General features: G+C 38.0%; 1 protein-coding gene across 1 annotated transcript in view; it reads right to left on the bottom strand.

Moving 5' to 3' along the window:
• Positions 1-12,673, bottom strand: part of ACACA (acetyl-CoA carboxylase alpha) — a 260,073-nt gene that overhangs the window by 139,090 nt on the left and 108,310 nt on the right. Inside the window, exons 16-25 of the mRNA XM_033090744.1 lie at positions 12,267-12,417; positions 11,379-11,482; positions 9,268-9,349; positions 8,674-8,819; positions 7,729-7,879; positions 6,243-6,377; positions 5,747-5,893; positions 5,209-5,397; positions 4,521-4,621; positions 3,675-3,763 (exon numbers count right to left, since the gene is read on the bottom strand). Of these exons, the coding sequence (XP_032946635.1) occupies positions 3,675-3,763; positions 4,521-4,621; positions 5,209-5,397; positions 5,747-5,893; positions 6,243-6,377; positions 7,729-7,879; positions 8,674-8,819; positions 9,268-9,349; positions 11,379-11,482; positions 12,267-12,417 (1,295 nt within the window). The remainder of the gene's footprint in view (positions 1-3,674; positions 3,764-4,520; positions 4,622-5,208; positions 5,398-5,746; positions 5,894-6,242; positions 6,378-7,728; positions 7,880-8,673; positions 8,820-9,267; positions 9,350-11,378; positions 11,483-12,266; positions 12,418-12,673) is intronic.

The raw sequence follows: 12,673 nt of genomic DNA, 5'->3' as shown, positions 1-12,673 counted from the left end.
ATGGCTGCTATCTCTGGAATCAATATTTTCCGCTGTAAGTCCATGAAACAGCTAAGAAATGGCGAGGAATTCCAAATCCAAACTAAGGCATAGATCAAGGAGAAGCTGCATTAAGTCAAAAGGTCTGCAGGGAGAGTACAGTTATGTATATTTTCACTGGCCTTTCCGAAGGCCACTGGGGACAGGTTAGTTCTGGCTAGGAAAGCTATGTTTTGCAACAGAAGCATAAGCTTCAGGTACATTGTAGTGATATCTACCATGGGATATAAGTAATAGTCACTTCTTTAGGAAACAGCTTACCTCAGAATTAAATTTCCAAGTAAAGGAGAATTAGTGTTTGAGTAGTCTCAAGGGTCAGAATTTTATGAAATCATGAAAATACTAAAGGATTATTGCCTCAGTTCAGATTCCATGTTAAGTTACAAACCAGAACAGTGGAGTTCAAACTGCATTACCATGGATTCCTAGAATACTGAGTACATTCAACCAGGGCAACTCTGCTTTTACCTGTTTTAAATATTAAAGACTGACATATGATTTTTTTCAAAATGAAACTATATATATTTGAAAAACAGTGGAGTGCAATATCTAGAGAGCTGCCAATTTCATAAAAGACCCATTTAGAACAAACTGGAAGCTATTTAAAAATTGGCTGTCCTATATAAATAGGCTGTCCTATATAAATAGAAATTATAATTCTCCCAACCAAGATTTAGCTTTGAAGTGACAACAGAAATATATCTTGGTAATAGGAATTACTAGGACCAGGGGAAATAAAAAGAATATTTACCCAGGGGAGAGGCAGCAGAGACACTAAGCAGAAAGAAAGCAATAATACCAAGTGTTCTCTTCTTAAAAACTTTTTATTGTGAAATATACATATAGAAGAATAAATAAAATAAACACCCATGTAACTACTATCTATCTTAAACAGAACATTTTTAGTACCTTTGAAAGATCCTATGTGTTCTTCCTCAGAAACAACTACTAAGCTGAATTTTCTATTAATCATTCTTGGGTTTTTCTTTACATTTATCACAAATGTATATGTAGTTTCACTTTTCCTGTTTTTCAACTTGATAACAACGGAAATACTGTGTATGGATCCTTCTGTAACTTGTTTCTTTCCCTTAACAATACGTTTTTAAGATTCATCCTTTTGTTCACATGTGTACCTGGGACCACCCATTTTCACCGCCGTATAGTAATCCATTGTGGAAATACACTGCAGTAGAATTCAGTAATCTATTCTACTTGTGTAATTTGGATTGTTTCCTGTCCCATTTTTTTTTTTTTGCTATTATGAACAATGCTGTCACAAACAGTCTTGTATGTGTCTCCTAATAAACAGGTGTAAGAGTTTCTCTAGAGTACATTATCTAAGAATGAAATTGCTAGGTGAGGAGTATACAGAAATTCAACTGTATTAGGTACTGACAAAACATTTTCCAAAGTGGTTTGCACTTTGGAAATTTGCACTTCCACTTACAGAAGCAGTGGAAGAAAATGATGTGACTTTTTAATTCTTGCCAATCTCCCTGTGGTTTTGGCTCACGTTTCTCTAATTGGTAATGAGATTGAACATCTTTTCATAAGTTTTTGGATCATTTGTGTTTCCCTTTCTGTGAATTATCTTTTTATATCTTTTACCCATTTTTCTATTAGGTTGTCTTTTACTTATTGATTCATAGCAGTTCTCTAGATTCTAGATACTGATCTGGTTAGGTGTATGTTTTATAAATATCTTCTCCCACATTGTAGCTTGTTATTGTCAGTCATTTTATGGTATCTTTTCATGAACAGAAGTTCTTAAGTAGGGTCGAATTAATCAACCTTTTCCTTTATAGTTTGCATTTGCTGTATCTTGTATGATAAAATCTTCCCTACCCTGAGGTTATAAGGATATTCCCCTGAAAATTTAATCGTTTTGCCTCTTTCATACATGTTTAAGTCTTTAATTCATCTGGAATTGATTTTTGTGTGTATATGTTAGAAGGTAGTGATCCAGTTTCTTCTTTTGATTTTATAAATAAATAACCCCTTGCCCAGTATCATTTATTGAAAAGCCTATCCTTTCTTCATGATCTATAAAAAAAGAAATATCCATATCTTTATAAAGTGAGTTATATGTCTTTATAAAGCTCTGTTATAAAGTGAGTTTTCATATATGTGTGGATCTGTTGCTGGGCGATTATGTTCCATTGGACTATTATTAATCTGTCCTTACACCAATATTACAATCTCTTCATTAATATGGCATCATACTGAATCTTAACTGGACAAATCCCTCCACCTTATATTTCTTAGATACTTGTTACTGTCAGACTTTTCTTTCATGTAAATTTTAGAATTACCTTGACAAATTTCATGACAATACCCTACTAGGACTTTTATTAGAATGTTAATAAATCTACAGATGAATTCAGGGAGAATAAATACGTTGCAAGTGTATATTCCAATTTAAGATCATGATATTTGTTTAGATTTTCTTTATTATTGTTAACTGATTATAATTTTCTCCAGAAGAGGCTTGTACATTTTTTGTTAGACTTATTCCTTAGTATTTAATATTTCGGATTGCTGATTTAAACGGCATATTTTTCTAAATTGCTTTTCTAAACAACTGTTCTAGTCCTCATATCTTTAACTCTTTTCCTTGTCTTACAGCACTTGCTAGGACATCCAGCATGATGCTGAATAGCGATAGCAGGTGTCCATGTATTATTCCTAATCTTAAGAGTATGCTTTCAACATCTTACCATTATGTATGATGTATCCTATAGATTTTTTGATGGGGAACTTTTGATTAAAGAAGTTCCATTTCATTCTTCATTTGCCAAGAGTTTATCATGAACAGATATTAAATTTTGTCAAATCTGTCCTCCCCACATATCTTGGAATGATGACCATGGTTTTTTCCCCCTTCTTTTAATGCTATTACATGATAAATTATATTAATCAGTTTTTCCGATATTAATCAAGCTTGCATTAGTGGGATAAAGCCCACAAGTGGTCGTATACATTGCTAGATTCAGTTTGCTAATGTTTACTTGAGGATTCTTGCTGGTTATGAGTGTCAGAGCCATCCTTTAAAGGATGCAAAAGGGAGCAAAACAGACGCAAGAAAATTCTACGGTGTTTCACTGCCATCTTGTGGCAGGAAGCAGTATCAGCAGCATGTTACTTTAAAATCTTAGGCAGGGTGTTTCACAGTTAGAGACTTTATACATCATGTAGTGAAGCTCTTCAGAGAAAGCCAGGGATAAATTCCACCTAAATGATACACTGAAAAGTAGTGGAAAATCTGAGCCTATCTCAGATGCCTGTGGTTCAATCCATGGAGTAGCTGCTGAGAGGCACGCTCTTCAGATAGGGTTTCTCAATTTCAGCCTAGTCATGATTCAACCAACTCTCACTATACAAGGTCAAGAAGTCGTCAAGAGGGAATGCTAATCTCTACTAGAAAAATTATCTCAGCCCTCTCCCAGAAGCACATGGATTCACAATCTCATCATGTTGTTCTTTCTTAGGCACCAGTGAGATACAGAGGTTTAGTTTTTCAAGGGAGTGGTGAAAGGAGGAAGAGTTGGTGAATGGGAAGTGTTAGAGGACGAACTGTCTCAGCTGTTGCAGGGAAACTTTCTCAGATACAGAGTCCCCAGGAAGAGGCTTACCGTTCTGGAACTGTGTCTCTACTCGCAGGTACTGCCGTAGCAGGTCCATCACCACAGCCTTCATGTGGCCTCGGATGCCACTTCGGTACCTAGGCAACCAGAACAAGTCTCCACTGAGAAACCTGAAAGGCTAACACTATTAAATAACAGACTATTAAATAATAAACCCAGAGCCCAGATTTACTTTCTAGACTTTCTACTGAACTGTTTTCCCTCTGAATATATGGCGGCCCTGGGGCCAGCCTAAAATCAACTAACCAGATTAATTTAAATCCCAAGCCTAAAAGAAATCTGGCTAAGGACAAGAGTTTTCTATAAAGGAAAAGAGAAAAAAGGAGAACAAAACAAAATTGAAAACCACTTAATAGTCCTACCTAACAACACCCTGGTTCAGTTCCCACTGCTAAGTAGAAATGATTACCAAACGCTTGAAACAGCTAAGAGACATCTGAAAAATTTATGAGTATCTTAAAGTTGAAAATGTTCTGTGAATATTATTTTAGTCCAATAGTTGGCTCCATAAGCTAAGAAAATATGTCACACCAGACCCTGTGCCAGGAGAAAAATTAGGGGTTTCATCAAATTGTTAAGGAAAGAGAAAATAAGATTTCTGTGCCTTAATAACTGACAGAAAAATACAGAAATAGAAAGAAGTCATCACAAATATTGAGGATAAGAGTTACCTTGCAATTCTAAGATATTTAGAAAATGTAAGTTATTTTTTAAGCTATAAGTGCTTCCTAACTTCTCTAAGTCAAACCTGAAGTAAGTCCCTTCATGACTACTTAGAAGAAAGGAATGTACTGGGATGGGTAGGTCTGGGAATCTGGAGTGACATGTAACTACCTCTGTACCAGCTGGACAATGCTCTGAGTGTTCATGAAGAAGACTTCCCGTTCAGATTTCCGGTTCAATGTCGCTGCATGGCTATCTAGGATGTTGGCGATCTAAAGCATAAGAAAGAGGAAAAAATGAAGCCCAACCCAACAAAGGATACCGAAGCATTAATCTGTAGAGCCTCACCACTAGGGATTTTCTTCATTATAACATGACGATTTCTATCTTTCTTACTGGGACCATCTGGAAGTTACCAGGCATAGCTTAGAGGCCTGGGTTAAATAAGCAAGCTACCTGTATTTCTTTTCACCCTTTCCCTGATGAACTAATGAGTGCATCACAAAAACTACCAGAGGTCATGACAGGCAAAACATGCTTATGGGTCAAAATTCAGCTTGACTCTCCACTTGCTTAGCTTTACTCCCGACATGTAAACTTGCCTTTGTTATAGGCAAAGGGTCAGCGTGCTGTGAGATAGGCAGGAAGTCTCTGATAATAAAACCGCAAATATCCCTCTACTTTAAATTCACAAAAATACCTCTAATTAGGGCATGGCCCCAAGGGCAAACCTCTATGGAGTACATGGTCAATACGCTTTTGCAAAAGCACAATGTCCAGGTAGTAAGGAGGAGCCAAACAGAAAGGAATCCTAGAGCAGGAACTCCAGCAGAAAATGATAGTTTTACTCTATAGATACCTGCTGGCTGGGAAACTGACACAGGACTGATGTGATGTTGCTAGCGTACTGAGCCATTTCCTTCTTGATAGACTTTTCCACATTGGGGGGGATGCGGCCAGAGACACTGGTCATGATATCTTGCAATTCTAGAAGAGGTAAGGAGGGATCTCTGAGGGTCTTCATCAACCGCTCTACCCAGTCCTTTACCTAAGAAGGAAATAATAAAACAGGATCCAGACAAAATTAACACAATCCCCAAAATAAAACGATATATCTAAATTCACTATCACATAGTACTTACTTCGAAATTGCAATGCAAGCTTCTAACACTGCCCTTGTTCTCCGGTTTAAAACCAATTAGATAGGAAGTCGATGACATGGATAAGAAGCAAGGATTTAAAGACTTCAAATCCCACAACTGAAGATGAAAGAGGTCCAGGCCAAACAGTTTTCTTTCCCTCCCTCTAAAAAGTCTTTATACAACTTTCAAACTATCAAGGAGAACATGTACCTTACCTTATTTGTACATCCCTTCCCCAAGAGAAGTGATTCATACCCTGCTGCTAAAGAAAGGATCTGGAAGGCAGTATCCATTCATTACGTTGACCAGATTATCCAGGACATAGTGGAACACTCGATGGAGCTTCTCGCCTCTGAGTGCTGTGCTCTGGATCTGTGGCAGACTACCCGTATGAAGCTCAGCCTGTCAACCCCAAGGAGAAATCGAGTCACCACTACCTTCTACTCAGAGTACAAAAACACCACTGCAATTTAGAGTCATCATTCAAAATCAAGACATCCCTTCATCATACCCAGCTAAGGGGAGAAGTCAATGAAGGAAGAATCATGAAAAAAAAAATCATAGAATCTTCGTATTGTAGTAACTCTTGCAAACTCGAGTTCCATCAAACTATAGGCACAAACATAAGATTATGGGGGGGAAGCTTAAGAAAAACTGGCAAAGTAAGCGTTGAAACCATTTGCCCCTCCTAATTACCCCTACCATGTAATCAGCTCTTGGAGAGCAATAGTAAAAGTTCCTTCCTACTCACCTGCTGGACCTTGCTGGGGTTGTCCAACTGCATTTTGGCTATTACACAGCCCGGGTCAAGAGCGGCTCCAGGCCTCTTGACATAATGAATACAGCCAGACTCCATAGCTGTTAAGGTCATTACCATCTTCATTACCTACAATGAAAAATAAATAAAATTAGAGTTTGGCCTTTCTTCACACAGATGAATGATGTGTAAAGAAGTCAGTTTTCCCCTCAACATCTAAGTTGGATTATATCTTATTCAATCCAGAAAAATGAGAATCTATCAGCATCTCCAAGAGACCACCAAGAAAGCCAATTAGAAATTCTCTCAGCACCTAGCTTTAGGGATCAGTGACAGCGACTGACATTTCCTGTTTCTAATGTTTAAATCTGTTTTTGCCATAGTTTGTGTTTTTACTTGTTTTGTATTTAGAAGTGATGAGCAATTCAGCCTCCTCATTCCTGTGGGTCTGCATGCTCACTCTGTCTACTTCAGATATGCAGGCTAAAACCTAAGGGTCCTTCTTTATTCTTCTTTCTCCCTTATCTACCAAATTACGAAACCCAGCCAAGTACAGCTTCTAAACCTCTCAACAATCTTCTCTTGCCATCTATTTGGTTTAGGCCCTCATCATTTCTGGCCTAGAGTACTACAAAAACCTTTCGACATATTTTCTTACTTGCTATACACCTCCGACAAGGTCACTAAAAACAATCATTCTAGAGCCCAGATCTTGCCATATCACTTTTCCCTGTAAATCCTTCCATGATTCCCCACTGCCTTGAGGACAGTCTAAGCTTCTTAGTGTGTCTTATAAGGTCCTTCCTGACCTCCAATTCTGTTCACTTATTTATCATCTTTGCTTGCCTTTTCCCATTAAACCTTAGTCCATTCTCAAGCAATGCCGATATGTACTTGCAATTCCCTAAATATACCATACTCTCTTGCATCTGTGCCTTTGTACATGTTGTTCCTCCACCTTTAAACATTCTTCCCTGCTCTTCTTCATCTGGTCCATTACTATCTATCTTTCAAAACTAAGATCAAAGTACCCTCTTTCAGGAAGTCTTTGCTTACTATCCACCCACATCCACCCAGCTAACACTGATTTGGGTTAGGTGGCCTTTGTACTCTGTGTTTGGCTCTATCAGAATTCATACTTCATTACTTGTCTATTTTGCTGCCCCACTCTAGTGATCATATATTTCCTGCATTACCAGCACTTAGCATAATACTTAACACTCATTCAGGGCTATTATTTCCTAGTATCTATTTTTAGAGCCAGAGATTCCTCATCTGTCAAAGAAAAACTGTGAGCCTTCAATTTGTTGTTAAAATTTTAAGGTTCATAATCCCAGTTAAACAAACTGAGGCTCCCTCCTTTCTTTTTCTATTTCCTTTCTGTTACTCCTCAGTCCTAGTCCATCCCAACCAACCCTTTCCCCACCTGCCCTTTTCGCTTTTCCCTCCCATGACCCAAAAGCCCAATCACCACCCTGACCTCAATCTCAGCATAGCACTGGCCAGAAAACACATGGCCTCCATCCTCCACAATGTACTGGATTAACTTCCCAGCAGAAGGTGAGCGCATCACAGAAGGGTCATTCTCTTTCTCAAACACACAGGTTTTATTGCCAATTGTGATACGATATCTAGGAGATAAGTGGGAATATGCAAGAGAATAAAGCACCTCAGGTTGTAAAGGAGAATGGCAGAACAACAATCTTAAAAAAAAATTGAAGACTTTATTCTATACACCCAAATGCACATGATATTCATTCCATCTTTGTTTTCAATGCTATTGAACCAAAATTTCTTTCAATAAGCGTCAGATTAAATAAATTATGGTACACATATATAATGGAATACTACATGACCATTAAAAACAGCAGGATTTCTATTTTAAAAAATCACCACCACGAAGATGCCGATGATGGAACAGTTAACATTTCCGAGGCAATGTTCTAATAAGCACTTTTCATATGTTTATTCATTTAACTGCCACAACAACACAGAATGATTGGTGTTGAATAGACTACAATATATGTTAAGGAAAAAGCAAGTTGCAAAACAGTATCTAAGGGTTATTTTTATTTGTGAATGCATTTAAAAGAAAAACATGGTATGTATATATATATGTAACTCGTAGATCCATATATAAATTTCTGCACAAATACATAAGAAACTGTTAACAGTAGTTGCTTATAAAGAGGGGAACTTATGTTTTTGTTGTCTCCCCACATTGGCGTAGCAGAGAGACAGTGTTTTTCATTGTAAACATTTTTTGTACTCTTGACATGTTTGTTTAAGTACAGATACTGATTTCTTTTCATTAAAACAGAATACCAGAAAAAGACCTTGAAAACTCCCAAGAGCTAGTGACTCCTGAGAGGAAAGGTTGATATTAATATAATGATCAGCAAATGGACCTCAAACAGCCACTCACCTATCCACTTCCTCCTTCATGTACGTGGTGTAACTGCTGCCATCATAGGACAAGAGCAGCCCTCCGTCACTCAGCCGATGCACATCTACTTCTACACATGAGCCGTTCATGATCACCACATAGGAGTTAGGGGATTGTCGAGTCACCTGTAGGGAATGACAACCAGAAGAGACAGGTCAGTGTCCCTTCCAGGTGGGGTCCCAGACAAAATCCAGTGCCTCAAAAATATAGGTAAAAAAGATCAGTCAGAGAGAAAGGAAATATATGGCACTGGTGCTCTTAGCATTGGTGTCTGTGGGCATGGCTCAGCCCTGCCACAAGCAAACAGGGTGACCTTAGATACTTCTCCCTGGTCCGGCTGTTCTCTGTCTCCTTTATGTCTTGGCTATACACGAGGTTGAGGAACAACTAAAAGACTGTCAGAAAAATCATCAAATGTTGCTTCAGGCTATTGACACAAATAATGACTGTAATTTCACTTATACCCAGCCCTACTATAAACCAAATGTTCTCTCCATCTCTTGACCTAAGAAAAACAAGCTAACAAAGAGAGATTAAAAAGTAAGGCAAAGGCTTCGGTGGGGTTTAGCTTACCTTTAGTACATACTTGACTCCCTCGTAGATAAGTTCAACATCTACTGTATTCAGAAGTGTATGAGCAGGAAGGACTTGACCCCTGAAAGAACAACAATATTAGAGACACTCCTAGAAAGTTCTAAAAGTTTATAAGGAAATCTCAAAGGTTATTGCTTATAGCATTTCCTGAAATATCAAGACTGGAAACAACCTATAGGACCATCAGTAAGGGACTGATATATAACTTATGACAAAGCCATAAAATGGAATAGTATACAGCCATTAAAAAAGAAAGGTGAGGGGTGGCCAGGTGGCTCAGTTGGTTCGAGTGCAGTGCTCATAACACCAACGTCACTGGTTCGATTCACACATGGGCCAGTGAGCTGTACCCTCCACAACTAGATTGAAAACAACGATTTGACTTGGAGCTGAGGTGCGCCCTCCACAACTCAATTGAAAAAACAACGACTGGACTTGGAGTTGATGGGTCCTGGAAAAACAGTTTCCCAATATTCCCCAATAAAAATTAAAAAAAAAAAAAGAAAGATGAAGGCTTTTATGTATTAATATGAAATGCTCTCTAAATTATACTGTTAAATGAAAAAAAGCAAGTGAAATTGTGTAGAACAGTTCCTGAGTATGCTACCATTTGTGTTTTAAAAAAATAGGGGACAGAAAGAAACAACTTTTGCATGTATATGTTTATGTAAATGTACAGTATGTCCAGAAGGTTACAGAAGAAACTGGTAACATAGGTTGATGACAGGGAAGGAAACTGGGTAGTCAGGGAACAGAGGGAAGGAGACTATTCACTATTCTTGTGCCTTTTGAATTTTGAACGCTGTGAATATAATACCTATTCTTAAAAATAAATTAAAACTTAAAAGAAGAAAAAAGCTCCAGTGCAACCAGCCCTCATGTACTCCTGTCAACTGGGATTTTATTTGGGGTCTTAAAAAAAAATGGCTGGGTGGCGGGGAAAAGAAGGACATTGCCAAGAAGGGAAACATTATCGAGAAAGACTTTTGGTAATAATAGAGAAAGGGAGTGATAAAACAAGTGAGGGACGTTAATAATTGGTGAATCTGGGTGAAGAATATGTAGAAGTCATTTGGACTATTCATGCCCTCTTCTAAAAGTCTGAAATTATTTCAAAATATAAGTTTTAAGAATACATAAAACAAAAATTAAATAAATAAAAAGAATACATAAAACATATTAAAAAGGGGCGGGAGCTTGTAAAGGAGATCATGTATGACACGTTTGTACACCAGTAGGGAAACCATTTAACTAGTATCGAGACTGGATGTTGGTAAATAGAAATAGTAAGACTGGCCTAGTAAAAAGGGGCCAAAGTATACAGGGAGTTGAAAGTCACACTGAGGGATTTAGATTTCATACAGAAGGGTAATGTGAGCTGCTGAAGGTTTTTCCATGAGAGTAACAAAGTGAAAGATATTTATCATAAGACTTGAATAACCGTGAAATCTCTGTTCAATTTTTTAAATTTTGTTTCTTTTCTTCCTTTCAGACACCTCAAAAGGGAGCTGATAGAAGTCTAAACATAGAAGGAAATAAAATGCCTGTGATTAAGGTGCTTTAAAATGATTAAACCCTTGGACCATTCCTCCAGGGACTCAAAGGCAAAGCTTAGTCTCCAGAGCCAGTGTTAGAAATTAGTTTAGCCCCCTACAGTCTGATCCTCTACTTGGAAGACTCCTGAGGTCATCTTGACTATCAGCCTCAATTATTGATTCCTGAAAGGTGTTGCAGGTAACATATGAAATACTTAGGGTTCAATGCTAGAAACACCAGATTTTTATCACTAGGGTTCGGAGAGATTTGATGCTTGTACTGGACAGAATGTGCACTTCAGCAGGATTCCAGTTTTTAAAAAGCTACCCATTCTAACTGTGGTATAAGCTAATGTCTAGAACTGTAGTAGAGTACCAAGATAATCTGTCATAAACTCCTACATCCCTTCTCTCCCCTGCCTCCATGGTCAGTGAATAACAGGTAGCACTCACAAGTTTCCAAAAACAGAGAGAAGAATAAATGGCTCTTTGAACTTGAGTCCTGTACTCAGGACCCCTGGTCAGCTTGCACAGCCCACGAGAAACAGAGCCTACCTCTCTAAGGAGTGAAGGAAGTTAGAGATGCTATTCCGCAGGCTCACATCAGCCACATGGAGAGCCCCACACACAACTCCCAACATAGTGTCAGGTCGCTCTGCCTGAAAGGAAGAAAAAGAGGTCAGATCCAAAGCACGGTCACTTGGCACCATGGTCTCTCAGTGGAAATCAGGCTCAAATTTGCTGTGAAGATACAGCTAGCATTAAGAATCTCCATCCTTATTGCCCAAATGATTTTTGAGATGAAAACACATTTACTTGTAGAATTTGAATAAGGGCCTCATTTGGATAGAGTTGAAAAACACTTTTCCCTTCACTCTCCCTAAGATTTCCACTGAGCCAATCAAAGAGCAGCTCAAAAACAAGCTTTTGTCAGACATAAACTCAAAAAGGTTCAGAGATTTAATCTCAAAGCAAAACAGTATACCTAGAACCAAAATTTGGACCTTCAGATAATTTACACGAATCTAATGATTTTATATGAAATCTTGGGGAATTTAGAATAGCCTAGCAATTCAGGAATAAGGGGCAACTTTATTGAATTATATGAGGCCTTCATCATCAGTACTTGATCAGTAGATGTAAAAATTGATAACTCTTGAGCCAGATTTAACATCAAATGAGGAAAGAGAAAGGATCTCAATCCCTGTATGCCTCTCTTCAAACCTACCCCAGGAAGTAATACTAGAACATATAAAATGACTGTGTAACACAAGAACTCTTACAGTGCTAAAATTACACTGACTCCTAGATTTTTTCCAAGTAGATCAAGAACCATTTACATTAGAATCAGATAAATTTTATCTAGTGACACAGACTGATCACACCATAAGCCTATAAAAACCATGTCCCAGAAGCTGTTTGTGCAAACAGAGAAATACACACCTGTACTTTTTCTGCGATCAGTCTGTCCAGCCAGCCAGTGTCAATTCTATTCAACTGAAAGCTTTCAGTCTCCAACAATTTGATCAGGTATTCAACTGTAGTTCGAAAGTCACCCCGAATAGATAGCTCCTTCAAAGCCACCACCATGTTTCTGGGAGAAGAACAGAAACAGATCTGTTTCAGCAACAAAGGTTTTAGTGTTTTTTAAACATTTTAAAGAATCCTTTGGAGTCTTAGGAGGGAGGGGAGAGGGACAGACAGTTCAAGGAACAAATGAGGGTGTAAATGTATGTGTGCTCATTCACATGAATTCCAGACAGGATAATTTGCAAGAAGTCAGTAAACTTATGAATTCTGACTGATATTACCATAAGTGTATCAGCAAATCACATGCATTTTAGTATATG

Source organism: Rhinolophus ferrumequinum, chromosome 21, assembly GCF_004115265.2.
Source record: "Rhinolophus ferrumequinum isolate MPI-CBG mRhiFer1 chromosome 21, mRhiFer1_v1.p, whole genome shotgun sequence".
Lineage (NCBI taxonomy): Eukaryota > Metazoa > Chordata > Mammalia > Chiroptera > Rhinolophidae > Rhinolophus > Rhinolophus ferrumequinum.
Note: the sequence above shows the minus strand (reverse complement) of the source record. Positions and strands in the feature narration are given on the sequence as shown.